The 27,775-nt window shown below is 40.2% G+C and overlaps 1 protein-coding gene across 2 annotated transcripts in view; it reads left to right on the top strand.

The window, feature by feature from the left end:
- The window catches only part of DYM (dymeclin), a 344,284-nt gene that overhangs the window by 46,068 nt on the left and 270,441 nt on the right, over positions 1-27,775 (top strand). For both annotated transcript variants that reach the window (XM_046025177.1, XM_046025176.1), the window contains exons 3-5: positions 8,820-8,872; positions 18,265-18,358; positions 19,340-19,473. In XM_046025177.1, the coding sequence (XP_045881133.1) occupies positions 8,820-8,872; positions 18,265-18,358; positions 19,340-19,473 (281 nt within the window). The remainder of the gene's footprint in view (positions 1-8,819; positions 8,873-18,264; positions 18,359-19,339; positions 19,474-27,775) is intronic.

Raw genomic sequence — 27,775 nt, 5'->3', positions numbered from 1 at the left:
ATGTTACACAAACTATCAAACTGTTTCCTGTTGGCTGTATCATTTTATATTCCCACCAGTAATGTATGTGAGATCCAGTTTCTCTGTGTCCTTGCCAGTATTTGCTGTTGTTACTCCTTTTTTTTACTTTGTTTAGCAGTTCTGATAACTGTATAGTGTTACCTCTGTCTTTATTTAGTATGGCTCATTTTTACAAAAATAAAACTTTTTTTTAAAAACAACATTTTTTATTTGAGAGAGAGTGCACAAACAGGGAGAGGAACAGAGGAAGAGGGAGAAGCAGATTCCCTGCTGATCAGGGAGCCTGATGTGGGGCTCGATCCCAGGACCCTGAGATCGTGACCTGAGCCAAAGGCAGACGCTTAACCGACTGAGCCACCCAGGTGCCCCCCAAAACATTTTCTTTTAAAAAAGAAAAATTAGGGGGGCCTGGGTGGCTCAGTGGGTTAAGCATCTGCCTTCGTCTCCAGGCGTGATCTCAGAGTCCTGAGGTCCAACCCCGCATCGGGCTCTCTGCTCAGCAGGGGACCCGCTTCCCCCACCCCCCACCCCCCACCCCCCTGCCTGCCTCTCTGCCTGCTTGTGATCTCTCTCTGTGTGTCTAATAAATAAATAAAATCTTTAAAAAAAAAATTACCTCGATGTAAGCCTCCGTTCTGCTGTTTATTAAAAGTTATGTAAAATTGAGAAGTTTTGTTAGGTGACTAAGGACTTTTGATTTCCTTGGTAATCCACTAGGGTTGTTCATCTGTAGTAAATTATGAATGTAAGTAAGATCAAAGCAGATCACCTACAGTTGATTGATACAAAAAGTATAAAACTACTTAAAGAGTTACTGAATTTTGTTTTATCCTTCCTTCTGTGTCATGGGGGAAAGACAGGGGAAGACTGACAAATTACTCGTCAGGTGTGTTTAAGAATAAATCTATGTAGATTTGATAGTTTACTACATACGGTTTTGTTTTATTTTTGTGTGGTGGGTTAGGAACTCACATTCATTGAGCCGTGTGCTGCATGCTCTGTACCCTGCGGTATACTCCTTACATCCGTCCTGTGAGTTGGTGGTATCCTTAGCTCCATTTCGCAGATGAGAAACTGAGTCAAATGAAGTTACTTGGCTAGGTTATACCAATGATAATTATCATTATCATTAATCATTAATATGGTCGGGAAGTCATGTGCTAGTGTGTAGAAGTGATGGGAACTGTTGAGTGGCTATATGCTTGGTCAGGTACTGGAAGTGACTGGCCTGTGAATGTAGTGGATGCAGAGACATTCTCTAGACTTCCTGTTGGTATTCCTGCCCAGTATTCCAATTTGGTATATAATTTTAGTAGAATTCAACTGGATTTTTTAAACAGTTAACATTTAAACTTGACTGTGTTCTGCTTTAGTAACAGTTAAGATAGTGGTTTATCTAGGTTTGCAGGCCCAACACTTGGCCGTAGTGGGTAATTCTAGCATTGTGAGTACGTGTTCAGGCTTTCTTTATCATATTCGTCCCTGGGAACATTAGTTTGAGTCATTTTTGTTGTTCTAAAAATCTCAAGATGGTTGGAATCAGGGTCAGACATTTTTTTTTTAAAAGATTTTATTTATTTATTTATTTGACAGAGATCAAAGTAGAGAGGCAGACAGAGAGAGAGGGAGGAAGCAGGCTCCCTGCTGAGCAGAGAGCCCGATGCAGAGGCTTAACCTACTGAGCCACCTAGGCGCCCCTCAGGGTCAGACATTTAACTGTTGCATACCTGGGGCACCTTGCTGCTGCTCTAAGAGTCGTGTTCTGTGTGTTTTTGATTCTGTGCTCTGTGGCTTCCCCCTTAATGCAGGGTGAAATCCAAACTCAGTGTGACATTGAGGTTCTCCACTCTTTGGCTGTATTTTATCCTACCACTGTTCTCTGCCTATGCTTCCTGGTTATTTAAGTTGGTTTTGCTGTATGTTAGCACATTCAACCGAGGGGGCATTGATTGTACTGGTTATTTGAGACATAACTCAGAAATCACTGAGCTGTATTATTGGTATTCACTGGGGAATTTTGTCTTGGAAGCTGAGGTTGAGGTTGGTAGAGTTCTCCTAGGGAGATTATCTTCAGGAAATCAAAGGAACAGAAACGGCAGTGGTAACGTTTAAGAACTTGGCTATAGTTGTGAAAGTTTTAATAACCACTTCATTGCTGAATTGCCTTTAGGGAAGTTCAGTGAAGGTTCTTAGTACTAGAAAAATCCCTAGACCAGTTTCACAGTTTCTTGAGATACGGGCGTGTGATTCTGGGGAACATCTCTCCAGTCCCATGGGTCTTACTGTTATCCCAGTGTCACCAGCAAAACTGAGACTCCTGTGAGACTCCCTTTGTTTGTGTTGCTACGGGAAGAGTGGCCAAACCCTGAGTGGGAGGAGCCTACTACGTTATCACAGAGAAGGATTGCTTCAGACTGAGCCACGCCTGATAATCAATCAATCAGTGTGGTTGTTTTATCTAGAGTTTAGTTCATGTACAAAAGTTTGATTAAGAGATGACTAGTTTTGGGCGCCTGGCTGGCTCAGTCATTAAGCGTCTGCCTTCAGCTCAGGTCATGGTCCCAAGGGTCCTGGGATTGAGCCCCGAATCGGGCTTCCTGCTCAGCAAGAAGCCTGCTTCTCCCTCTCCCACTCCCCCTGCTTGTGTTCCCTCTCTCACTGTCTCTCTATCAAATAAATAATCTTAAAAAAAAAAAAAGGAGAGAGATGACTAGTTTTATCGTTTCTTGGCCTTTGGCTAAGATCAAGTGAAGAGATGACTAGTTTTGAGTATTTATCCCTAACATCCCATTATCGACATTTAAACAATTGACCTGGAGTTGTAGAGTTTTGTGTACAATGAGTTTGGAGTTCCCTGTGTGGTACTCATTTATTGAATCTGTATCAGTATAAATATTTGCTGCCCTTTTCCCCCCTTTTTGCATTCTCCCAGTGCCCCAAATCTGCCTTCAGAAACAACATTCGGTTTCTAATTGTAATTGTCTTGGAAACATTGGCTGATTTTGCGGCACCATTTTACTTTTATTTACTGCAAATGATGATTTGTTAGTTGCCTGCTGCCAGAGCATCTGAGCTCATTTGTTTAACTAAAACAGCCCTGCGTGTAGATGCCTAAATAGCGGCAACAGTTACCAACCACCCCGGTTGCTTACCACCTCATTTTAGCTCTAAATCAAGCAAATGAAAACGAAGATTATTCCTAAAATGTTCCAAGAAGTTTCGAAAATTGGAGGATAGAGGGATGAGAGGAAGGGGAATTCTATTATAATGATCAGCTTGTTGCTTTTGGCCGGGGCCATGTGCCTGGCTGATTTCCTTTGTCGAAGTAAGTGACGCTTCAGGGTGCGGGATCTGTGCTCCTCCTGCTACAAACACGGCTCCGTGAACCTGTAATTTACTGGGTCATGACCAATGTTATTCTTCTGGGAGGCGTGGGTGATTGAGACGTTTTCCCTGGCCTCCTTTGCTTACAGCTTGGGCACTGGAGATGCTTCTGACCCAAAGTGGTGATTGTTGAGGGGGCGGCGGCAGTGGTGCTCCTTGAGCTCACAGCCCTGTGGAGGGGACCCAGGCCTGCCTGGCCTGATTGCACGCCGCCGCCGCCGGCAGGTGCTGGCTGGCTTACTGCAAGAGGGAGCTTTCCAAGAGAGGGGACTGATTCCCGACCTTTCTCCTCTCTTCATCCTTGAGTGACAAAGAAATCAGACTGCTTCAGAAAGAAATATTATTTCATACTTGGAATTAAATAGATGTATTTTTTAAATATTTTAATAAAAATTTAAGCTCTGGGGCAGACCTTGCCTCGAGGGTTGGAGACTGTGTTGTGCTTTTGGAGGACTGGGGGAAATAATTAGTTTTGTCTTCTAACAAAGTGTCTGACGATGGCATTCCCTCGGTCAGGGCATTTCTATTATGTGCCTGCTTTGTACCAGGTTGGGAATGCCGGGATGAATGAGGACCCCACAGTCTTGGAGCAGAGGGAGACACAGACAAGGAGTCAGGCAAAGTTGCCACTAACTACTCAGTTTTATAATTGGGTGCTTTTGGGGCAGAGACCAGAGACCTGTTCTTATGTGATCAAAGAAGATTTTCTGGAGGAAGTGATGTCCAAGCCAGCCTTACTAATAGATGTTGGAATTAATCATTTTTTCAGGCTAATATTGTATGAAAAATAAATCAGAACCTTGTTTTGGGACCATTCAGTGCCTTTCTCTTGATAACAAGTTGAGAAACTGAACTCCAGACTTCATCTGTTTAGGGTACTTTTCTAGTATTCTGGTTTTCCATTCTCCATTCTGCTTCCCAGAATGTGCCGGGCTGTGTGATGGCCGTGCTTTTTGCATGTGTTGTTACTCATGTCTAGAAAACCCTCCCCTTTTCCCTCCCCTCTATCTGCCAGACTGATTCTTTTGCAGTTACTTCCTCGGGGATGCCTTCCTTAACTGCTCCTGGGGTAGGTTGGAGGCATCTCCGGTGAGGTCAAGGGCTGGCCTTGATCTTGGGGTTTCCCCTCCACCAAATAGTCTGTCTACTTCTTTATTTCTAAATGTAACTTGAAGGCAGAGGCAGCATCTTTCAAAGAACCCGGGATGTCCTGAGCGTCCAGGCAGTGTTTGCTGAATGAACAGGCATAGAAGCTTTTGAAGATTGTAGCCTCATGTATATAATTGAAGCTTTTGGTTCCAGCCAGTTTTAAGAGAGTGTTATTGACTGAAGAAGGTAGAAGCACCACCGAGACAGATTTTATGCATGTGGTTGAGTTATTAACCTCATAAAGCTATTTACAGTCTTTTGCATTTATACCTCTTTTATTTTTTGCCCGAGTAACCAATAAATTGAGTAACTCATAGTTTCTACTTCCTCCCAACTGCTAATGTATATTATTAAATCTGACCACAGTGATTTATTAATTAGAAGTCTTTTGGTTATTAACAAAAATCAATTGATTTAGCATGTGCCAGAATGAGGGGCATATGTGACGAAGAGACAGGGATGTCTCATTGAATCTAAGATCGAGAACATAGCTGGGCTCTAGGAAGAACCGACCCTAAGAATCAGAAGACCAGCAGGAATTCTGAGAGTCCTTTTTGTTGGTCTCTGCTTTCTCCTCAAAGTTCCTTCATTTATTTTTCTTACTAACTGGATTTCTCTGCTTCTCAGTGGATAGAGGATGGTTTCCCCTAACCCTCAGCTTTGCAGCCAAATTCCAGGTGTTTGGAAAATCCGTCTTTCCATCTCAGATCCAAATTCCCCAAGACTGGAGTGGCCTACAGTAGATTTCTATCCCTGATTGAGTCAGCAGTGACCAGGGAGTGGGGTTATGCTAAACAACCCTGTTAGGTGGGAAGATAAGAGAAAAGGATGGGGAGATCAGCAGACTGACATGGTGAGGCGGGCAGACACTAAAAATATTTTTGTAAATAAAAATACAGCGACAAAGACTAGAGACCCATACACGCTTTGTTGTAGGATCATTTTTGGGTTATTTTGCTTAAAAAAATTTTTTTCAACCTTGGGAGAAACTTACAGATTTAACTTTGAAAAGATATTTACCTTTTTTTTTTTTTTTTTAAAAGATTTTATTTGACAGACAGAGATCAGAAGTAGGCAAAGGCATGCAGAAAGAGAGAGAAGCAGGCTCCCCACTGAGCAGAGAGCCCAATGCGGGGCTTGATCCCAGGACCCTGAGATCATGACCTGAGGCGAAGGCAGAGGCTTTAACCCACTGAGTCACCCAGGCACCCCAGATATTTACCTTTTTGAGTGTGAATATAATTTGAGATTTCCTAAGTTAATGGCATGTTCACTGAAGTAATGAGTAGGTTTTAGCTTTGTGTGTGTGTATAATACTTAGACATGATACTGTCTTCACTTGTTGGCAGACAGGTTCTAGAGTGGCTCTCATGCAAATACAAGGGGAGACCCATGTAATTTAAAGTTTTCCAACAACCACATTAGAAAAGTGAAGCAGGTGAAATCAATTTTAATAACACATCCATATGCATTTATGTATACATAAAAAGAGGGTTTGTAACTCTTCTGCTTATTAGAAGAGGTCATCACGAGATTTAAATATGCTAATAACTTTGAAAGTGCTGTGAGAAACGTTTAAAGGGTTATATAAGCATAAAGCATTATTTTAATTAACTGGGGGAAAAACCCACTACATTTTGGAATCAATAACTAGCTATTATTTCCTGAGGTTTTACTCTGTGCTGGACACTATTCTAAGCACTTCATATGTGTTAGGTGATTTAATGATGACGATGCTTATGGAGCAGGTGTTCTCATTATCATCTCTGTTGTGTAAATGAGGAAATGAAGACATAAAGAGTTAAGAAACTAGCCAAGTCACGTAGGTTGTAACTAGTTGAGCTGGAATTGGAAGTGGAATGTGCTTTTTTTTTTTTTTATTGAGGCAAAATACACACAACATAAAATTGATCATTTTAACCATTTTTAAAAAGAAAGATTTATTTATTTATTTTAGAGAGTTGGGGGGAGAGAGAACGCAGGGTGGGGAGGGGCAGAGGGAGAAGGAGAGAAGAGTCTCAGGCAGACTCCATGCTGAGCACAGAGCCCAACATGCATCTCAGTCTGATGACCCTGAGATCGTGACCTGAGCCAAAACCAAGAGTTGGACACTTAGCGGACTGAGCCACCCAGGCGCCCCTCATTTTAACCATTTTTAAGTGGACACTTCTGTGGCATTAAATATGTTCACTTTGTTGTTTAACCCACCATCCGTCTCCAGAACTTTTTCATCTTCCCATACTGAAACTCTACCCATTAAACACCGACTTCCCATCTCCTCCGCCTCCAACTTCACCACTGGGAACCACCATTCTACTTTCCTCCCTATGAATTTGACTACTCTAGGAGCCTTATATAAGTGGAATCATACAGTATTTGTCTTTTTGTGGCTGGTTTGTTTCACTTAGCATAATGTCTTTGAAGTTCATCTATGTTGTAACGTATCAGAACTTTTTAAGGCTGAATAATATTTCATTGTATGGATGTACCATATTTTGTACATGATTCATCCATTGATGGACACTTTGGTTGCTTCTGCTTTTGCCTTTCGTGAATGATTGTGAACATGGTGTACATATATCAGTATGAATCCCTGCTTTCAGTCCTTTTTGGGTATATGTGTATCCAGAAATGGAATTGCTTGGTCACATAGTAATTATATATTTAATTTTTTGAGAAATTGCCATACTCTTTTTCATAGCCCCTGCACCATTTTACATGCTCACCAGCTATGCATGAGCGTCCCCATTTCTCTACATCCCCTCCAATATTTACTTTTTCTTTCCTTTTTTTAAAAGTGGCCATTTTAATAGATCTGAAAGCGGTATCTCATTGTGGTTTTGATTTACATTTCCCTAATGACTGGTGTTGTTGTACATCTTTTTTTTTTTTTTAAAGATTTTATTTATTTATTTGACAGACAGAGATCACAAGTAGGCAGAGGGGCAGGCAAAGAGAGAGAGAGGAGGAAGCAGGCTCCCCGCGGAGCAGAGAGCCCGATGCGGGGCTCGATCTCAGAACCCTGGGATCATGACCTGAGCCGAAGGCAGAGGCTTTAACCCACTGAGCCACCCAGGAACCCCCTGTACATCTTTTCATATATACCTGTAAGCCTTTTGTGTGTCTTCTTTGGAGAAATATCTGTTTAAATCCTTTGTCCATTTTTAAATCGGATTGTTTTCGTGGGGTTTTTTATTGCTGTTCTTGAGTCAGAGATTTTTGTTTGTTTGTATATTCCAGATATCAGTCTTATCAGATACATTATTTGCAAATATTTTCTCCCATTTTGTTGGGTTGACTTTTCACTCTGTGATAGTATCCTTTGATGTGCAAAAGCTCTTAATTGTGGTAAAGCCCCACTTACGTATTTTTTCTTTTAATGTCTTTGTTTTTGATGTCATATCCAAGAACTCATTGACGAATACAGTGTCATAAAGCTTCCCCTGTTTTTTATTTCTGAGTTTTATGTCTGTCTGTGTCTTTACCTCTTGTCTCTGTCTCTGTTTCTATTTTTCTGTGTTATTTTTTCCCATATGTTTACAAATTATTGAAGCTTATGTATATGTTCTCTCTCTTTTCTTCCCTTGTTCCTTTCTTTGTTGTTGATCTGTTTGAAGGTATTGCAGATATCATGAGATTCCATGTATCTCCTAAAAATAATGGCATTTTCCCCAAATAACTATAACCCCATGATTGGTACTGCTCTTGGAACTGGGCAGCTGGTGCCCCTGCTCTGTGCTTGGTACTTTGGAGTGACTTTCTTGCATTTTTCTAAGTCTCTCCATTCCTCCCTTTCCCCTGCCCCAGTGCCTGAAAGGTGGGCCTCCTCGAGTGCTTCTCTTTTAGGAATCTCATTGAAGGCACCTGGATGGCTCAGTTGTTAAGCGTCTGCCTTTGGCTCAGGTCATGATCCTGGGGTCCTAGGATTGAGCCCTGCATTGGCCTTCCTGCTGAGTGGGAAGTTTACTTCTCCCTCTCCCTCTCCCCTGGCTTGTGTTCCCTCTCTCTGTCAAATAAATAAATAAAATCTTTTAAAAAAGAGAGAAACCTTATATTGAGAATTACAGTACATTTTCTAATTATGTTGAAAACAGAAGCTTAACTTTATTTTGTTGATTTTATTGTTTACCACTATATACTGTATTTTCCTCCTAAACTGTTTTTCTCTTTATCTTTATATGTTCCTTTAACTGGTTAGTGTTGTTTACATGTTTACAACATGTTTAGTGTTGTAGTTATTAATTACCTTTTTTCTCTCTCTCCAGCAATGAGCTGAAGCTTTTGGAGGAAGCAACCATTTCAGTCTGCAGGTCTTTAGGTAAGGGGCAAAATGAGCCTGCGTGTATATGTATGTGTGTGGCATTTGTTTCAAAATTTCTTTTATAGGTTTTGGTAGTATAATATGAATTGAAATAATGAAGTGATAGATTCTTGAGGATAATATTTAATAATAATTACTTCAATTTATGGTGCTGAATGATGCCACTAGAAAGGAACGTTTTAGTCAATAGGAAAAAAGACACATGCCTCGCTTACTTGCAGGAGTGGTAATGGACTCTGCTAAGCCATGCTCTTTCAGCTTGTTCTTTTCTTTTTTTTAATTGAAGAATAGTTGACATACAATGTTACCTTAGCTTCAGGTGTGCAACATATAGTGATTTGGTTTTGAATTGACATTTATATACGTTAGGAAATGCTCACCATGATAGGTCTTGTTATCATTTGTCCGCATACACTACAGTATTACTGACTCTATTTCCTTTGCTTTACTTTATGGTCCCTGTGACTTACTTATTTTATAACTGGAAGTGTGTACCTCTTAATCCCCTTCACCCATTTCACCCATTACCCCCCTCCCCCCAATTGCCCCCAGCAACTACCACTTTGTTCTCTATATTTTTAATTCTGTTTTGTTTGACTTTTTTCTTTTTGTTTGATTCCCCATATAAGTGAAATCATATAGTATTGATCTCTCTTAGACTTCTTTCACTTAGCACAGCACCCTCCCTGTCCCTCCATGTTATTACACATGGCAAGACTTCATCCTTGTTTATGGCAGAGTAATACTCCATTGCATATACCACATCGCCTTTATCCATCCGTCTATCAGTGGACACCTGTTGGCTGTTGTAGATGCTACAGTGAACCTGGGGGTGCAGGTAGCTATAGAAGTTAGTGTTTTTGTCTTCTTCAGATAAATACCTAGAAGTGGAATTGCTGAGTCATTTGGTAGTTCTATTTTTAATTTTTCTGAGGAACCTTCATACCGTTTTCCACAATAGCTGCCCCAGTTTACTTTTCCTACCAATAGGGCATGGGGGTTCTCTTTTCTCCACATCCTGGCCAACACTTCCCAGTTCTAGTCTTTTTATTTTAGCCACGCTAACAGATGTGAGGCGAAATCTCATTGTGCCTTTGACTTACATTTCCCTGATGACTAATGATGTTGAGCATCTTTTCTTGTGTTTGTTGGCCATGTGTATGTCTTCTTTGGAAAAATGTTTGGGTCTTCAGCTTCCTTTTTAATCACGTGCAGGTTTTTTGGTGTTGACTTGTATGAATTCTTTACACATTTTGAATATTAACTTTTTTTAAAATGACTTTATTTTTAAGTAATCTCTGTACCCCGCGTGGGGCTTGAGCTTGTAAGGGTGAGAACACGAGTTGCATGTTCCACTGACGGAGCCAGCGAGGCACCCCTTGAATAGTAACTTCTTATTGGATATATGATTTGCAAATATCTTCTGCCATTCACTAAGTTGCCTTTTCATTTTGCTCACGGTTTCCTTCGCTGTGCAGAAGATTTTTAGTTTTATTTGGTCCCACTTGTTTATTTTTTGCATTTGTTGCCCTTGCGTAAGGAGACAGATCCAAAAAAATATTGCTACTACTGAACTCCAATTTTACTGCCTGTGTGTTCTTCTAGGAGTTTCTGGTTTCAGGTCACACTTGTAGGTCATTAATCCATTTCAAATTTATTTTTGTATATGGTGTAAGAAGGTGGTTACCTGAGAGGACCCTTATTTTTTTCTTCTTCTTTGTTCATTAGACTTTTTAAACTGTTACAATTAAGTGTTCCTCATTATACTTTTTTCTTTATGATTTTGCTTGTAATTTGATGAAGTTTTTTTTATTGGTTTATTAAGATCTTTTTTAGTTCTGAAGTTTTCTATACTTATGGCTTTGATTTTACTTGTGTTTGAGTTTCTTCTCCCCCAACGTAGGATCACCTGTTGACATTCAGGTTCGATGTCCGTTCTTTGCTTTCCTTATCTTCTTTTTTCTTTGTCATCTTTCGCTTCTTGAATTTACTCCTTATGTCTTTGATTCAGTCAATGCTTTATACATAACAGTTCTGTCAAGATTCTAGTACATCTTTTAGTTACTTCATTTTTTGGTTTTTAATCATTCTTTGTTTTTCCTGAACTTTAGACTGCTCTCTTTTCATTATACTCATTTTCCCCAGTGGCTTTCTGTTTTTGTTGTTGTTGTTTTAAAAAGATGACTTTCTCATCTTCCACTAATGATCCTTGTTACTAAATTCATTTGACAGTTAAAAAATTTTTTATTTTTATTTATGTATTTATCTACTTATTTATCTGTCTATTTGAGAGAGTGAGAAAGAGCAAGAAAGAGCATGCGCAGGGTGTGGGGCAGAGGGAAAATTAGGCTCTCTGCTGAGCAGGGAGCCCAGTGCTGGTCTGGATCCCAGGACTCCGGGGTCATGACTTGAGCCGAAGGCAGACACTTAACCAACTGAGCCACCCATGTGCCCCAGTCCTTTATTTTTTTAAAGTAGCTCCATTCCAACGTGGGGCTTGAATTCAGGACCCCAGGGGTCATACGCTCTACTGACTGAGCCAGCCAGGAGCCACACTGTTTGATAGTTTTGATTCAGCCCTTTGGGTGAAATTCTAGTATAACTTATTCCTTACCTGAGTGTTACTGTTACTATTTTTTCTTATTCCTTAAACCAGCAAATATTTATTGAGTTCCTGCTATATTTTAGGCTCTTTCCTATACCCTGTGCTTTGTATTCCATAATGTAGTCTATACTCTGGCAAAGAAGACCGACTTGGATTCCTATCCTCATGGGTCTGTCTGAGTAGGGGAGTCAGATCATGAATAAATACACCTACTCTCATGTAATAGGTCTTTTCAGAAAAATAAAGCGGGTGAAGGCGCAGGGAGCACCGTGTCGGCACGTTGTTTGCTGTCGGAGAGAGAGTGCTTCTTAACCTTTCCCTCGTGTGGATCCTGTAGGCGCCTGTTGAATCTGCTGTTGATTTTAGCCTGAAGGTGGGCTGATTCTGTTTTCTAACCTAATTTCTAGAAGCCAAGAAGGTTTTATTTTGTGTAGTAGATTTTGCTTGGTTTAAACGGGACCTTACTCCTTGGCTTTGGAGTGTGAGGGAATTACAAAATTCCTGGATTGAACATCCAGATCAACAGTCTTTCTCCCTCCAGCATATGTTGTTCTGTGGCCGGGGTGTTTATTTCTTTCAGTTGTTTTCTGGGGGTTGGAGCCTCAGTACTGGTGTAGAAAGTGACTTGGTGGGGGGGGGGGGGGCGCCTGGGTGGCTCAGTGGGTTAAAGCCTCTGCCTTCGGCCCAGCTCATGATCTCAGGGTCCTGGGATCGAGTCCTGCGTTGGGCTCTCTGCTTGGCAGGGAGCCTGCTTCCTCCTCTCTCTCTGCCTGCCTCTCTGCCTACTTGTAATTTCTCTCTGTCAAATAAATAAATTAATTAATCTTAAAAAAAAAAAAAGAAAGTGACTTGGTGGGAGTTTTCTGGTTGGAGAAGACAGTGGGGGGACATTTTGTCTTCGGAGGTACTTTGAAGCCATTAGCCTTGCGAACCGTCCATTGATTACCAAGTAAATACTTAAATACTTACAAGTAAAATCATTTCTATGAACTCTGTTGTTAGTGAAAGTATTCTCTGTTTTGGTGGGGAGAAGGACTATTTGGATTTAGCTTTTCTGTGAATTTGTATCTGTTTGTATGTTTTCACGGGTTTTTGATTTTTTAAAAGTTTCACACTTCTCGAAATGAGGGCCAAATAACCCAGTAAACAGCCATAAACTCATCTTTCAGTTTCACTCATGTTGACCTCGTGGGCAGGCCTCATCTGTATCTCTCACTATTACATTCTACCCATACTCATACTTCTGTGTGAAATATATATAGAAAAGCTGACAACTGAAAAGGATATGCAAAATAAACAACCGAAAGCGGCGTGTTCTCACATATTAGATAGAAACCTCAGGTGTCATACCATTTCATTCGTAAATATCTCTTAAGTTTTTTTTTTTTAAAGGAGACCAATGCCGTTATCTTACTAGGAACCCGTTTTTAGCATTGTCAAATAGCCACTGACTGTTCAAATTTCTAATTGTCTTAGTTTTTGTGAATCAGGAACCGTATAGAGTCTGTATGTTATTATTGGTTATTATTGGTGTATCTTTACAGTTCTTTTCATAACTAGTTTCCTCTGGCAATTGTCTCTCTCTTCTTTTTCTCCTATTTACGGAAGAAAGTAGGTAGTAGAGTTTCCCCAGTCTAAATTTTGTTGATTGCCTCCCCATGGATTGTTAACTCTTCTCTGTTCTCTCTATTTTCTGTATCTTTGGTATTGGATTTGGGGACACAGGGGTATTATAGTGAAATATTGGGAAAGGTTCTTTCAGGGGCTGGGAGCAAGTCCAATCTCTCACCCAGATGGAAATTTTCTTTATAATACCCTTATCTTAGTGTTATTCATACTTTGCTTGAATTCCTGTAGAGATAGGGAAGTCTCTTCTTTACACAAAAGCTGCTTAAGTTAACAGATTGCTACAATTTCTAGTGTCAAATGAGTTAGTTTTTTTAATTAAAAAAATCTTGATGTGAAACTCAACATAAAATTAACCATTTTATTTACTTATTTATTTATTACTAACATATAATGTATTATTTGCTTCAGGGGTACAGGTCTGTGAATCATGAGTCTTACACAATTCACAGCACTCACTATAGCACATAACCTCCCCAAATGTCCATAACGCAACCACCCTCTCCCCATCCCCCCACTCATCCCCAGTAACCCTCAGTTTGTTTCTTGAGATTAAGATTCTCTTATGGTTTGTCTCCCTCCCTGGTCTCGTCTTGTTTCATTTTTTTCCCTCCTTGCCTCCCACAACCCCCTGCCCTGCCTCTCAAGTTCCTCATATCCAAGAGATCATATGATAATTGTCTTTCTCTGATTAACTGATTTCGCTTAGCATAATACCCTCTAGTTCCATCCACGTCATTGTGAATGGCAAGATTTTGGTTTTTTTTATTTCAGCTGCATAGTATTCCATTGTATATATATACCACATCTTCTTTATCCATTCATCTGTCAATGGACATCTAGTCTCTTCCCATTGGCTGTTGTGAACCAAATAAGTTAGTTTTTAATTTAAGTACCATTGCTGTCTACATTTTACAGTTGAGGACACAGTTGAGGTGTAGGGAGGTGAAGTAAGTTGCTAGGTGTCACAGCCAGTCAGTGGTGGAGCTGGGATTCGAACCTAGTGAGACTCTGTAGTCTAGTTCCATTATGCTTTTCTGTTTTCCCGTCAGCTATCTTGTTCCCGCTCTGGCTTTTGAAGCTTATTCAACCTCAACATAACGTTTGATTTTTTTTTTTTTTAAGATTTATTTGTTTATTTTAGAGAGAGAGAAAGAGAGAGTGTGCCAGGGTAGGAGAGGCAGAGGGTAAGGGGAAAGAATCCCAAGCAGATGCCCTGCTGAGGCCAGAGCCTTCGTGGGGCTCAAACCATGACCCTGAGATCATGATTTGAGCTGAAATTAAGATTTGCGTGCTCAGCCAACTGAGCCACCGGGTGCCCCACAACATTTGACTTTTGCCCGTTAACTTTGATCCTGTTAAGTTCCGTCAAGGTGTTTTAGAATAGTGAGTCTGCCATTGGGTGGTGGTGTTTAAACATCAGGGAACATACTTTGTCTTATTAGTTGACTTTCCCCTCTACATCTTATCTCAGAGTAGTGTGAAAACATAGTTGTGTTAGAGTGTCCGCTCCATCAAGACCTGGTGTTCTAAGTATCTCCTTAGTCCCCGAAACAGTGCTGGGTCCATAAGTAGTTCAGTTAAACACGTGCTGAATGAACAAATGCAGAAGGTGTATGAAGCTTCAATTAATAGGTCCAATAACTGGTTGCTCTTTCCAACAACATGGGTTATTTTGCTTTTTTTTTTTTTAAAGATTTTATTTATTTATTTGACAGAGAGAGAGAGATCACAAGTAGGCAGAGAGGCAGGCAGAGAGAGGAGGAAGCAGGCTCCCTGCGGAGCAGAGAGTCCGATGCGGGGCTTGATTCCAGGACCCTGAGATCATGACCTGAGCTGAAGGCAGCGGCTTAATCCACTGAGCCACCCAGGTGCCCCAGCTTTGTTTTGTTTTTAAATAGATAACCATTTGTAAATTCAAACAATTACTTATAAAGTCATTCAGTAATAAAGGAGCTATTGAGTGAACACAAGATTGTGAAGTTGGGGATCTGAATTATGCTTGTAATTCAAGCATCCCCAGCTCTTTGTTTCAGTATTTTTATTTACAATAGCTCAATAATACTGATTCACACAGAGACGCACTGGCGAACATGAACTATCTTAAACAGTTTATCCTGAAATTTCAGGGCATTTTCTCATTAAACCCCAAAGCTTGGAAGAGAAGTAGGAAATTTTTGTCTCAAAGTGAAACGGACTAGATTTAGTATCTAATTACATATCTACCCTTGATGGTGAAAGTTGGACAGAACCTCCCCTAACTGCCAGCACATGCTGCACTTGCTGCTCACAGCGGGCTTCTCCGTCCAGTAATAACGGCCATCACCTGGGAGAGACTGGAGCAGAATCTCTGGTCCCATTTGAGACATGCAAGACCAGAATTTAAACGTTAGTGACTGCCTTGTGATTTAAAGGCCTATTAGGCTTTGGGAAGCACTGTTAACTTTAGTAGGTGCAGGGAGGTGGACCTGGGATTCTGCACGGCCAGTGGGGTCCCAGATGATGCTCTTGCCACTGCTCTGTGAACCACATATCCAATAGCAAGGTGCTCCTGTTTCATGACAATGAGAAAGTTACACAGTAACTTGCATTGACTCAAGCTGTGACAAGAACACTTACCCAGTAGGCCGACCTGAGTCAACTTGACAGTTACTGAGCACAAAGCAGGTATGCCGTAATGGTGTACTTATTCCCATGCATGATTTTTTAAAGTATACATACCTGGATTTTAAAATATTTAAAATGTATTTGAAGCTTGGTATATCTTTCCAAATCTTTGACACATTTTCAAGAAGTTCAAATATATGCATAGAGATGGCAGCAAAAGCATAAACCTCAGGTCTGCATACAAATGAACTTTTTTGGCAGCATAGGCCAGTGTGCTTGAGTGTTTGCATTTCCATTTTTTGAAGCAGTTAAAAATATATTTCAGAAGAAAAACAAATATTCAGAAGTCTGGAATCTTTGTTGTTTGAAAACCATTCGTAAAGCAAAAAGTCTGGGCACTTGTCACTAACATTGTTGACTTTGGGCCCAACACTTAAACTTTCTCGGTCTCTTTTTTTTCCTTTTAAAGATTTTATTTATTTATTAGAGAAAGAGTGCGCCGGAGAGAGCACACACAAGCCGGGGGCAGGGGTTAGAGGGAGAGGGAGAAGCTAACTTTCTGCTGAGCAGGGAGCCCTGTATAGGACTTGATCCCGTGACCTGAGCTGAAGGCAGACACTTAAACAACTGAGCCACCCAGGCGCCCTCTTTTTCTTCAGTTAAATTAAAGGCTCTCACTAAACAGTCTCTCCCTTCCGAAGAGTTTTTTCTTTAAGTTTTTAATTTAGGTTCCGGTGAGTTAACAGACAGTGTAATATTAGTTTCACGTGTGCAGTACAGTGATCAACACTGCCGTCCAGCACCTGGTGCTCATCACAACAAAGGCCCTCCCTAACCTCCCCGTCACCTGTTTCACCCATCCTCCCACTCCCTCCCATCTGGTAACCATCAGTTTGTTTAGACTCTAGAGGTAAGAGTCTGTTTCTTGGTTTGCCTCTCTCTCTTTTTTTCCTTTCCTTTTTTGTTTTGTTACTTAAATTCCACATATGAGTGAAATCATAGGGTACTTGTCTCTCTCTGGCTGATTTCGCTTAGCATAATACTATCTAGCTCTGATGGGCTCTTAACCTTTGTCCTTCTGTGATGTATTAGGGTTATCCAGTGACCCAGTAAAGCTAATGGTGTAAATTCCAGTTCAAATCCAAAAACCTGAGAACCGTAGGGCCAGTGTTGTAAGTCCCTGTCCAAGGGCAGAAGACCAATGTATTAGCTCCACAGTGAGGCAGAGAGAGAAGATTGAGTCTTCCTCTGACTTTTGTTCTGTTCAGGCCTTTAATGTGTTGGAGGATGCCTGCCCACTTTGGAGAGGCCAGTCTGCTTTACTCAGTTGAAAATTAAAGTGCAGGAACACTTTCACATACACATCCAGAAATAACGTTTAACCAGATATGTGGGTGTGCTGTGGTCCAGTCCCATTGATACATAAAACTAACCGTCACATATGTGTTACTGTGTAGACTGATAGAGCTTCATATTTTCATTAAATCTAATTTTTTGATTATAGGGATTGGTATAGCACAGCATTTTAGAGCCAAGGATTGGAAGCAATAGATAAGGATGTATCCTTGAGCAGTAACAACAGAGACACGAGGATCTGTGAAATGGAGATGATATTGGTGCTTTTCTCCCACAGTTGGTTTTAAGGATTAAATGAGTTGATGTGTGTAAAGTGCTTAGTGTATATTAGTGTCTGTTATCTGTTGTTTCTTTTGATGAGAAAAGTGAGGTTGGAGAAGAAAAGTAACTTGAGTTTTAATATCCCGTTAACTATAGACTTGGATCTAGAGATCAGCTCTTCTGATTCTCATGACAGTATCTGCTCGATTCTTTGGCTGGATTTGCTGAAATGCTCACCTTTAAACTTAAAAATTTTTTAAAACAAATTCCTTAAAATTTTTTCTGATCAAATAACTTCTCCCTGGCCATATTGCTTTATGTTTCTGTTTATTTTTCATTAGAATGATTTATGATTATCTGAAAAAAGTTCTGCCATTCTAGTTTATTGTATTCTATATACTGGGGATCATTTTTTGTTTTTTGTTTTTTTAACATTTGCTTGCTTGCTTTCTTTTCCTTTCCTTTCCTTTCCTCTCCTTTCTTTTCTTTTTCTTTTTATTTTCCTTCCCCACACCCTTGGAGCCCAGCATGGGGCTTGAACTCATGACCCTTTGAATAAGACCCGAGTTGAGATCAAGAGTCAAATGCTTAATGACTGAGCCACCCAGAGGTCCCTAACATTTGCTTTTCTAAAGAGAAAAATATGTATGTGTATAAATTGACTATGTATCAACTATTATTTTGAATTCTGAGATGAATTGGCTACTTTCGTGTACTGTGTCTGTCATTTTCAGTTTACAGATCATTTTTGGTTCAGAATTAAGACCAAGCAGCAATTTCTCTCATTGTTTATTTTTCCTAATTAGATTGAAAGTACAGTAAGGTTTGTCTGTGGAGCAACTGCAATTTGACAACTTGGTTTTATAAATGCTGTAATATGTTCACTTTGATTTCAGTTAATTTTAACTTTCTAAAACCTTATCTTCTTTTGCAGTTGTAAACAACCCTCGAACAGGAAACCTTGGTGCGCTAATTAAGGTCTTCCTTTCTAGAACCAAAGAACTAAAACTTTCAGCAGAATGTCAGAAGTAAGCTGACTGATTAAATCATGTTCTCTTTATATTTAGAAATATGAGTATTTTTTTTTGGTAGAAATAGATTATGGTCTTTTGAAAGCTGTAAAGGAATTCTCATTATTAAAAAGTAAAAGAGAGGTTATAATTTACTGTCCGAATCATTGTGGTGGGATTATGAATTCTAGAATCTGTTTGATTTCAGTATTTTAGACAATCTTCAGAAATACATTGCTTAAGGATAATAGTGATGTAATTATTATTAAAAAAGGTAGTTCCTCTCCATTATCACAGCTGCTCATATTTAGTTTAAATAATGACTAAGTTTGAGGATTATTTCATTCCACATTATTTCCTTTCTCTCTTTCCTAGTAGATGAAAGAAGGCTCAGATTAGGCATTATAATATTATTTTAATTCCACTATAGCTAACATAGGTATTATAATTTTATACTTGATACATTGGAAGGTTAATCTATGCACTCAACCATTTTTTAAAACCATTTTGGATGGCAGACTCTTAAGAAATGGTTCATTGCCCTGCTTCCAAACAAATTATATTTAAAAAATTAAAAATTAAAATTTCTCTTGAGTTCATGGTTACTAATACAAGTAGCAAGTATTGTATGGGGCTGCTAACAGTGCCCTACTTAAAATTTGGGTTGTGTGCTTGCGTATATTCTCTTTCTGTTATTATACTTAAAAATTTTTTTTTCACTTTTCCTTGAACTGCCTGTGTGGGGGACAAGTATGAAGTTCAGAACAATGAGCAGTCATGCCAAAGGAAAATATTTTTATTAGGTTGACTCACTAAAATACAGAGAATGAAACATGAAGGAGACTGGAATAATGTAATAAATCACAAACCATGAAAAGATAGAGTTATTGTCTTTATATTACAAGCAGAAGGGGCAAAGTACTTGAGAAATGAAATAGATAGCGCTCATGCTCTTGATTCAGTATGGATTCTTGTGTGATTTTGGTTTTTCCTTTGCAGCCACATCTTCATTTGGCAGACACACAATGCTTTGTTTATTATTTGCTGTTTGCTGAAAGTGTTCATCTGTGAGATGTCCGAGGAAGAACTGCAACTTCATTTTACTTACGAAGAAAAATCTCCTGGCAGTTACAGTAAGTATTGCCTTTTTTTTTTTTTTTTTTTTTTTTTAAAGATTTTATTTATTTATTTGACAGAGAGAGATCACAAGTAGACAGAGAGGCAGGCAGAGAGAGGGAAGCAGGCTCGCCGCTGAGCAGAGAGCCCGACGCGGGGCTCGATCCCAGGACCCTGAGATCACGACCCGAGCCGAAGGCAGCGGCTCAACCCACTGAGCCACCCAGGCGCCCTTGAAGATGTTCTAGGGATAGCATGTGTGACAGGGAAGGATAGAATTTGAGGAATAAAAGTAGAATTTTGAAAATTCTATTTTTCTTTTTATAATTTTCATTTCTAATGACCTGGCCCTCTCACTCTTTTTTCCTCCTATATTAATTACAGTAAGCCAAGACTTACAAATTCTTTCTTTTTTTTCCTTTTTCTTTTTATATAAGGAAGCAAATAGGATTGAAACTTTTTATTTGCTTTGGACTTCCATGAATATGGAAAATAAAGTTAAAAACCACAAGTCCACCTTTCAGTAAACAAAGATGTCAAGTTTGATTTTATTACCAGGGTGATGCATTAAGGAAGACAGCCAATCAGAATCGAGATTTTGTAAATGTTAAAGATGACTTTCATAGGACAGAACAGTCTCTGGGTCTTTGGGACTACTTGATCAGATATAACGTTTAAGGACAATTTTACGATGCTGAAATGTGTGGTCTTTTTCTGAAGACACGGGGAGAGGTTACCATTCTCATGCAATTGCTGGGGTTGTGCTATGGGTTTTTTTTTGCCAGTAGTTAGGAACGTCTGTGGTTTTCCAGATGGTGTTTCATTTCTTAGCATTAAAACTTATAACCAAGGAGTAGAAGGGCAGAATGGGATTCTTACATGAAATATGGGGAATATAGTATTTTGCATCCCACCTTCACGCTAACTTGTCTCTGAGGGTAAAGGCAGTGTTGCTTCTGAGATCCCTGGGTTCATTTTTTTTATTTCCCCCCGGGTTCATTTTTAAAACATATCTCTGCCCTCTTTAGGCTTTTTGCCTACCTACAGCTTTATATGTTGATTTTTGAGTTTTAAGAAATAAATGTGTTCTATTTACTGTTGTGATAATCTGTATTCGTTAAGCATATACTAATATTTAAACAGAGCTTTTAATCAGAATTGTGTCTTACATGTGTTAATTTTGTAAGGCTAGGCTTTGTTTTGTGGTGCTGAAAGTGCCAAGAGCAGCCCGGCTTGGGGAGTTACAAACCTTTCCGCAGAAGGTCTAACAGCAAGAATGGAGTCCATGTTTACCCCATGGCGCCTGAGAGCTGAGCCAACTAAGAACCTGCAAACCCAGCAGTTTGTTCTGCTTTATGTTAGAACAGTTATGCTTGCATTGTACTTTAAAATAAATACAATAACATTGTGTTAATATACATACATACCATTGAGTAAGTTGTATTTATTTTGAGGCCCAGAAGGACCCTCTTTGAACCCATGCTCTCCACTCATATCCCAGTTTGAGAAGCATGGTGTTTGTTTGTTTTTTATTATTTTATTTATTAGAGAGCACATAATGCACGCGCGTGCACACACACACACATACACACGCACACACGAATGGGGGAGTGGCAGAGGGAGAAGCAGACTCCCTGCTAAGCAGGGAGCTGGATGTAGGGCTTGATCCTCAGACTCTAGGATCATGACCTGAACTGAAGGCAGATGCTTAACCGACTGAGCCACCCAGGCATCCCGGGAAACATCGTTTTGTTGTACATCCTACATTACCTCAAGTGAGGGCAGTATAAAAATGATACTTTTCAGCCATGGGGCACATTATCAAGATGTTTATCTCACCAAAAGAGCCATCTGTGAGGTCTGATACTGGTAATTTTGTCTGTGCACTGACAGATTGTCCTCTTTTTTTAATATGGAGTTAGCACTTCAGGATTTTATACACATTGTTTTGTTTTATTCTTTTCCTTTACAGTTGAGACTGCTGTTGACCCACCAGTTTTAAGTCCAGTAAATATCTTTTTGAGGTTAAAGACTTCCCATTTTTGGCATGTGTTAATTATTTTCATTTTAGTCATACATGTTATTAGTTTGAGATATCTAGTTATCACTGGTGTAAGTCCTTTTTACATTTTCTTTTAATGTCTTTTTATAATTTATAGAAGTAATAAAATTAAATGATTACATAGATACTGTTAAATGGTTAAAAAAAAAAAGCTCACTATGCAGTACCTAAAAACATCTGTTTATCATTTAGAATGTGCATCTTGAAATCAGATGTGCGGGAGACCGCGTGGAAGACTGCGCAAGGGTTGAGAGGCTAGACAGTAGTACCGGTTGCTCAGAGGTTGAATTGACAGAAGCAGAGGACTACCTACAAACAGCTGAGCAAAGTCAGCTGAGGAATTTGAGGGCTTTTTTTGGTTCCACTTCACTGTAATTCTGCTGTGATGAAGTGGATGTTGCCGGCATGCGAGGGTCATGTGACTCTTCGTAAGCTCCCCATTTGTATAGAAATTTGTGAGACTGTCCCGCGTGAACATTTCCCCACAGGCTTTGTATGCGTGGTGGCAGATTGTTCGCTAGAGGGAATTTGCATCATTTTGTAAATACAACTCTTTCCACTAGTGCATGCCTTTGAGCATAGTCAAAGAGGAGTAAACTAGCCCTGGGCAAAACTATGAAGTACTATAAAATTTTGTCTGTTTTCCCTTTGCCTTCAATGTGAGTATGGCCTTCTGTCTTGGGATCATCCCCCATTACCCCAAGGTAGTAACTGATAGGTTTTGTATCTCATAAATCCAATATTTTAAGTCCTTAGGGATATGATTTTTTTTTTTTTTTTTAGGGATATGAATTTGTAATTTGTTTCCACAAACACTATGGTGGTTTGTTTCTTTATGTGTTTGATGATGTTGATTGTGAGCTTTTGTTTGTTCATCTTCATCTGAGGCCCCAAATAAAGGAGGGATTTACATCTGCTTCTGGAGGGATCTAGACTGCATCACCTGAGGCCATTTAACCTCCTTCAGAGGTTCTTGGCTTAATGTGACCACTTGGGGTTCAGCTCCTCAGTGACAAGCTGGTGGCACGCCTTTGTATTGGCAGCTTTGGATTGGCATTCATCGTCGGGGTCACCCTACCCTCCGGGTTTGTTTACTGCTCAGTATTTTACTGTGGATTCAAGCCACAGTCTGTTCACCTGTGGTTGTTCTTTTTGGTTATGGTGCAAGGGTCCCTGGAGATTTCCTCTACTTTCTGGAAGCCCATCAGTGCACTAAAAAGTGTATTTTAGCCAAGAACTAGTTGTTTTGTACAGGAGTCCTCTTTGGAGTAGCTACTCTACTAATATGTCGCCAGTGGAAGGCAATTACAGTTTCTTTACAAATATTTTTCCATCTTTTTTAGATGAGGGAAGAAGTCTTTGGAGATTGAGACTGAAGATAGAAACACACACACGCACACAGAGCGGGAGAGAGCTGGCTGGAAAGCCCAGGGATGTGGGGGGCACTAGGATCAAGAGCACAGAGCGGGAGTGTGGGTTAGCACTGAAGGAGCATGCCGCCTGTGCCAGCAGCGCTGTGGGCGGGCAGTGGGGGGACGGAGGGCCCGGTCACCTGCCAAGAGCTGGAGCACATGGCAGCTAGTTAGCGCGGCTCTGTGGAGAGTAGAAAAGGGACTGGAGACGTTGAGTCCAGGTAAAATGCTTGCTTAACCACATTTCCTCAGCATAAAATAGTTTAATATAGATGTATTTTTAAAAATTTTATTTTGTAGGAATTGCTCTTAAGCATAGTGGATTGAACCCACATGCTTATCTTTGCTTTGTTCTGAAACCCCAATAAAATATCAGTGAAGGAACTTTTAAAAAGTCGTGAATTTATTATTAGTTTAAAGAGGAGGAAGGGGGAACACAATGTTAGTAACATTTTTCAAGTTGGAAAGTTGAGTAATGATGAACTCTACTGATCAGTGAAAGCTGAAGGCTAAATGCCTTTAGGGTCGGAGAACTCCAACAAACAGCCAGTTCTTGCCATGGAACCCTGCAAAGTCTTAGGAGTTGGAAGTACCAGGTGTCTCTGAAGGCAGACACCTTGGAGGAGTGATTGAAGGAGCAGCTGGACGCTCAGCTCTTCTCCAGCACCACGCGCAGTCAGGAGACCACCTCCTCCCCGGTTAATACTAGAATGTCTTCTCCGAGGGGCTGAACCAAGAGGACCTTCCTATGGGAGCTCTGGGATGCCGTGGAGGGGTGGTCTACTGAGAACAGGGCTAAGAGCAAAGGCTACAAATGGAGGAGTGAGGCATCTTGGCATGGCTTCTAAATGCAGGCACTGGGGTTGTACCCACTACATCCCCTTCCCTCCAGAAGGTTAATGCATACTCTTCTGGAGAAAATGAATCAAAACCAGGAAAAAGATCTAGAGATGCTGATGTTTGGGTGTCCCTCAGTGATACAGCTCCAAACCCTCCAGCGGGAGCCACCACTTGGCAGGCTGTGCCTGTGCACATGGAGCTTCCATCAGCATTGGCCTCCTTCTGGCAAATAAATGGAGAATCAAGGATCCTGAACAATTGGAAACAACTTCCAACTTCTGAGAGATCAAAATGAGAAAAAAGTGGTAGAAGATAGAATATTTATGGAAATTAAAAAAAATCCATAATCATACTTCTCTAATATAAACTACTTTCTTCTCCTTCCTTCCTTCTTTTTTTTTTTTTTTTAAGATTTTTATTTATTTGCCAGGGAGGGGGAGAGAGAGAACAAGCACAAGCAGGGGGAGTACCAGGCAGAGAAAGAAGCAGGTTTACTGTTGAGCAAGGAGCCTGACGTGGGACTCGATCCCAGAATCCTGGCATCATGACCTGAGCTGAAGGCAGGTGCTTAACTGACTGAGCCACCCAGGCATCCCAACTACTTTCCTTTTCATTCTCCTCTGGCCGAAGACATTTTTATGTTTTTATTTTATTAATTTTTTGGGGAAGATTTTTATTTGTCAGAGAGAGAGGGAGAGAGAGAACACAAGCAAGGGAGCAGCAGGCAGCAGGAGAAGCAGGCTCCCTGCTGAGCAAGGGGCCTGATATGGGACTCGGTCCACCGGGATCATGATCTCAGCTGGAGGCAGACACTCAACCGACTGAGCCATCCAGGTGTCCCTGGCTGCAAACCTTTTTGAGACTCTCTGGAAATACATTCAAAACCCATGATGTATTCATTTAACTAAATGCGGTAGAGGTGAAACTCCATCTTTTGAAACTAGTTTTGAATTCTTTCAGATGGCCAGAGTGCTTTGGCTCTCAAGGCAGCAGGGTTTCGCTCTTCTCTTATTTTTGCTTGGACTAATCCTTAGGGCCTGGGACAAGCTGTAGCTCAAGAGGTAAACCTGAAATTGGTAGTTGAATTGTTTCTCTTTTATTTTTGTCTTAGTATAAAACTCAAAGAGTTTAATTTCATTAGTTGAGTAATGAAAAAAAAAAGAAGAAGAAAAAGAAACCAATTGCTAGAAAGGACTCACGAAAGCATGACATATTTTGCATATAAGATTTGTCATCTGTCTTTACAGAAAAATTAAAGTGCTTCTAGGAACTCCTGAATTGTTCTTGGCCTTAAAATAAGTGATAATGTTTTGGATATTCCTCTCTTTTCTCTCCCTTTCTTTTCTGTTATCAGTGGAACAAAATCCTTAAACTTTATTGATAGGCTTGCTTTCCACTTTCAAACTATATCACAAAGCTATAGTAATTGAAACAGTGTGGTATTGGCATTAAAACGATACAGATCAATGGAACAGAACAAGGAGCCCAAAAATAAACCCATGCATATGTGGCCAATTAGTCTATGACAAAGGTTCCAAGTATATACAGTGGAGAAAGTGGAGTAAATAGGGATGTGGAGTAAAGGGAATGTGGAGTGGAGTAATAGGGATGGGAAAATCGGAGAGCTGCATGTGAAAGAAGGAAACTGGACCCCTGTCTCGCACTATACACAAAAATTCATTTAAAGTGGACTGAAGACTTGAATGTAGGACTGAAACCTTAGAGCTAATAGAAGAAAACCTAGGTGTAAGCCCCCTGCTATAGGTCTTGAAGAAGATTTTTTGAATCTGACAGCAAAAGCGAAAATAAACAAGTGGGACTCCATCAAACTTTATAAAAAACTTCTGCACAGCAAAGGAAGCCATCAAGAAAATGAAAAAACAGCCTGTCGAATGGGAGACGTTACCTCCAAATCGTATATCTGGTAAGGGGCTAATATCTAAAATAGGGTACTCAGCCCTATTTGATAGGTGGCTGGCTCGGTTGATGGAGCATGCAACTCTTGATCTCAGGGTCATGAGTTCAAGCCCCACATTGCATGTAAAGCTTACTTAACAACAACAACAAAAATCCTAAGGGTTCAAAAATCTTAGACCTTTTTTTTTTTTAAAGATTTTATTTATTTATTTGACAGATAGAGATTACAAGTAGGCAGAGAGGCAGGCAGAGAGAGAGAGAGAGAGGGAGGCAGCCTCCCTGCCGAGCAGAGAGCCCGATGCGGGACTCAATCCCAGGACCCTGAGATCATGACCTGAGCCGAAGGCAGAGGCGTAACCCACTGAGCCACTCAGGTGCTCCAAAAATCTTAGACCTTTTGTCCAGTTATTGTGGTGCATGGCCCCGTGAGCAGCAAAGCTTCCATCACTCTGCACGCATTGGTGCGGGAAGTCCTGCACAGGACCCGTGCGAGTGCCAGAAGTTTTGGGAGATGGTGGAGATCCCCTTGAAGAACAGTGACCCTCAGCAGGACGGATGACTCTCAACACTGTCAGGCTTAAGTCCACTCCTAGCCCCAAGTTCTCTGTATGTGTTTTGGGGGATCAACAGCACTTGATGAGGCTGGGACTGTGGATATTTCCCATGTGGACATTGGGATGCTGAAGAAACTCAACAAGAAATAAAAATCAGTGAAGAAGCTGGCCAAGAAGCAGATCCCTTGAATCCTGGGCCCAGGCCTGAATAAGACTGGCAGGTTCCCTTCCTTGCTGACCCACAGTGAGAGCACAGTGGCCAAAGTGGATGAAAAATAATAAAACTGGGATTTAAGAGGATAATACTTTAAATTGGCCTAGAATCTAAGTATGTGTAATGCACTACAATACCCTGTCACGTATATATTCTGTATAGTTTGTAGTTGCTTACTAAAATCTATTTCCATACTTTCTCCAACGTACCGTGAAACTGTTTTCTACCCTCTTCTGTTACCAACAATTTTTATACTATGCTCAACACAGAAATAAAGAAGGCATATTTTATAATAGAACCTGGAAGACTGTATTATCCTTGAGTATAATTAGAAACATTTCCATTTGACTTCAATAATAGCAGGCAGCCAGAATTATTACAGATTTTATTGGAATATGTGGGACACAGTCCTATAAATATTGTAATGCATTAAAATGTACATCAGTTTGAATTTTAGAAAAGAGTGAGTCCATCTGCTTTTCCTTCTTTTACGATTATTTTATAGACACATACTCAGTTTTTCTCATTAGAAGTTTAAATATGATTTTGTAATACTTTAGAATAATTCCAGTATTAGTTTCACAATTAAAACTGCAAATTACAGACTCTGCCATGGTTTTCTGAATATAAGTTTATAGTAAATACACTCTAGCTTATGTGTCTTTCATTTGTGTGTGTGTGTGTGTGTTTGTGTCTTTCATCTTAGGTCAGTTTTGATCTGAACTTCTAAGGCACTCGGGGAACCTGTTTTTGGAATATAGCTCTGGTATTTCTCGATTATGTTTTTAATACTTGTTTCTGGCACAGTTGAGCAGCATTTAGAAACCAACAGCTTGACTTTCTGCATGCAAAGTAAGCAACAATGACCTCTCAGTGTTTTAATATTTCCATGTTACCTGATTTAAATGACCCATATGTTTTCTTTTTTCTGGCTGCTGCTTTGTTTTCCATTAGTGCTATTTTTTCCCTCTTCCTCGAGTGAGCGCTTTTTTCATTATTCTTTTCTCCCTCTCTTCCCTTCTCTTCCTACTCTGGTGGAAGGTATTTGATTACGACAGCATCCTGGTCTTCTCTGGTTCCCTCCCTAGGGGGAGTGTGGTGTGTATGAATGGGTGCTGAACGACTCAGTTTCACGTGTAGATGACAGGAGTTATAAGGGACCATGGGTACCATCTGGTCTTTTACTTGCTTTTTCCCCCTGGTGTCACTCACAGGGACCAGAGAAGTAAAGTTAGGGCTTTAAAGAGGGGGAACCCCAGATAGAGGAGTGAGACTTCAGTGACCTTATTCTGCATAATACATATAATAACAGTTTATATT

Source organism: Meles meles, chromosome 12 (assembly GCF_922984935.1).
Source record: "Meles meles chromosome 12, mMelMel3.1 paternal haplotype, whole genome shotgun sequence".
Lineage (NCBI taxonomy): Eukaryota > Metazoa > Chordata > Mammalia > Carnivora > Mustelidae > Meles > Meles meles.
This window is presented reverse-complemented; position numbering and strand designations above follow the sequence as displayed.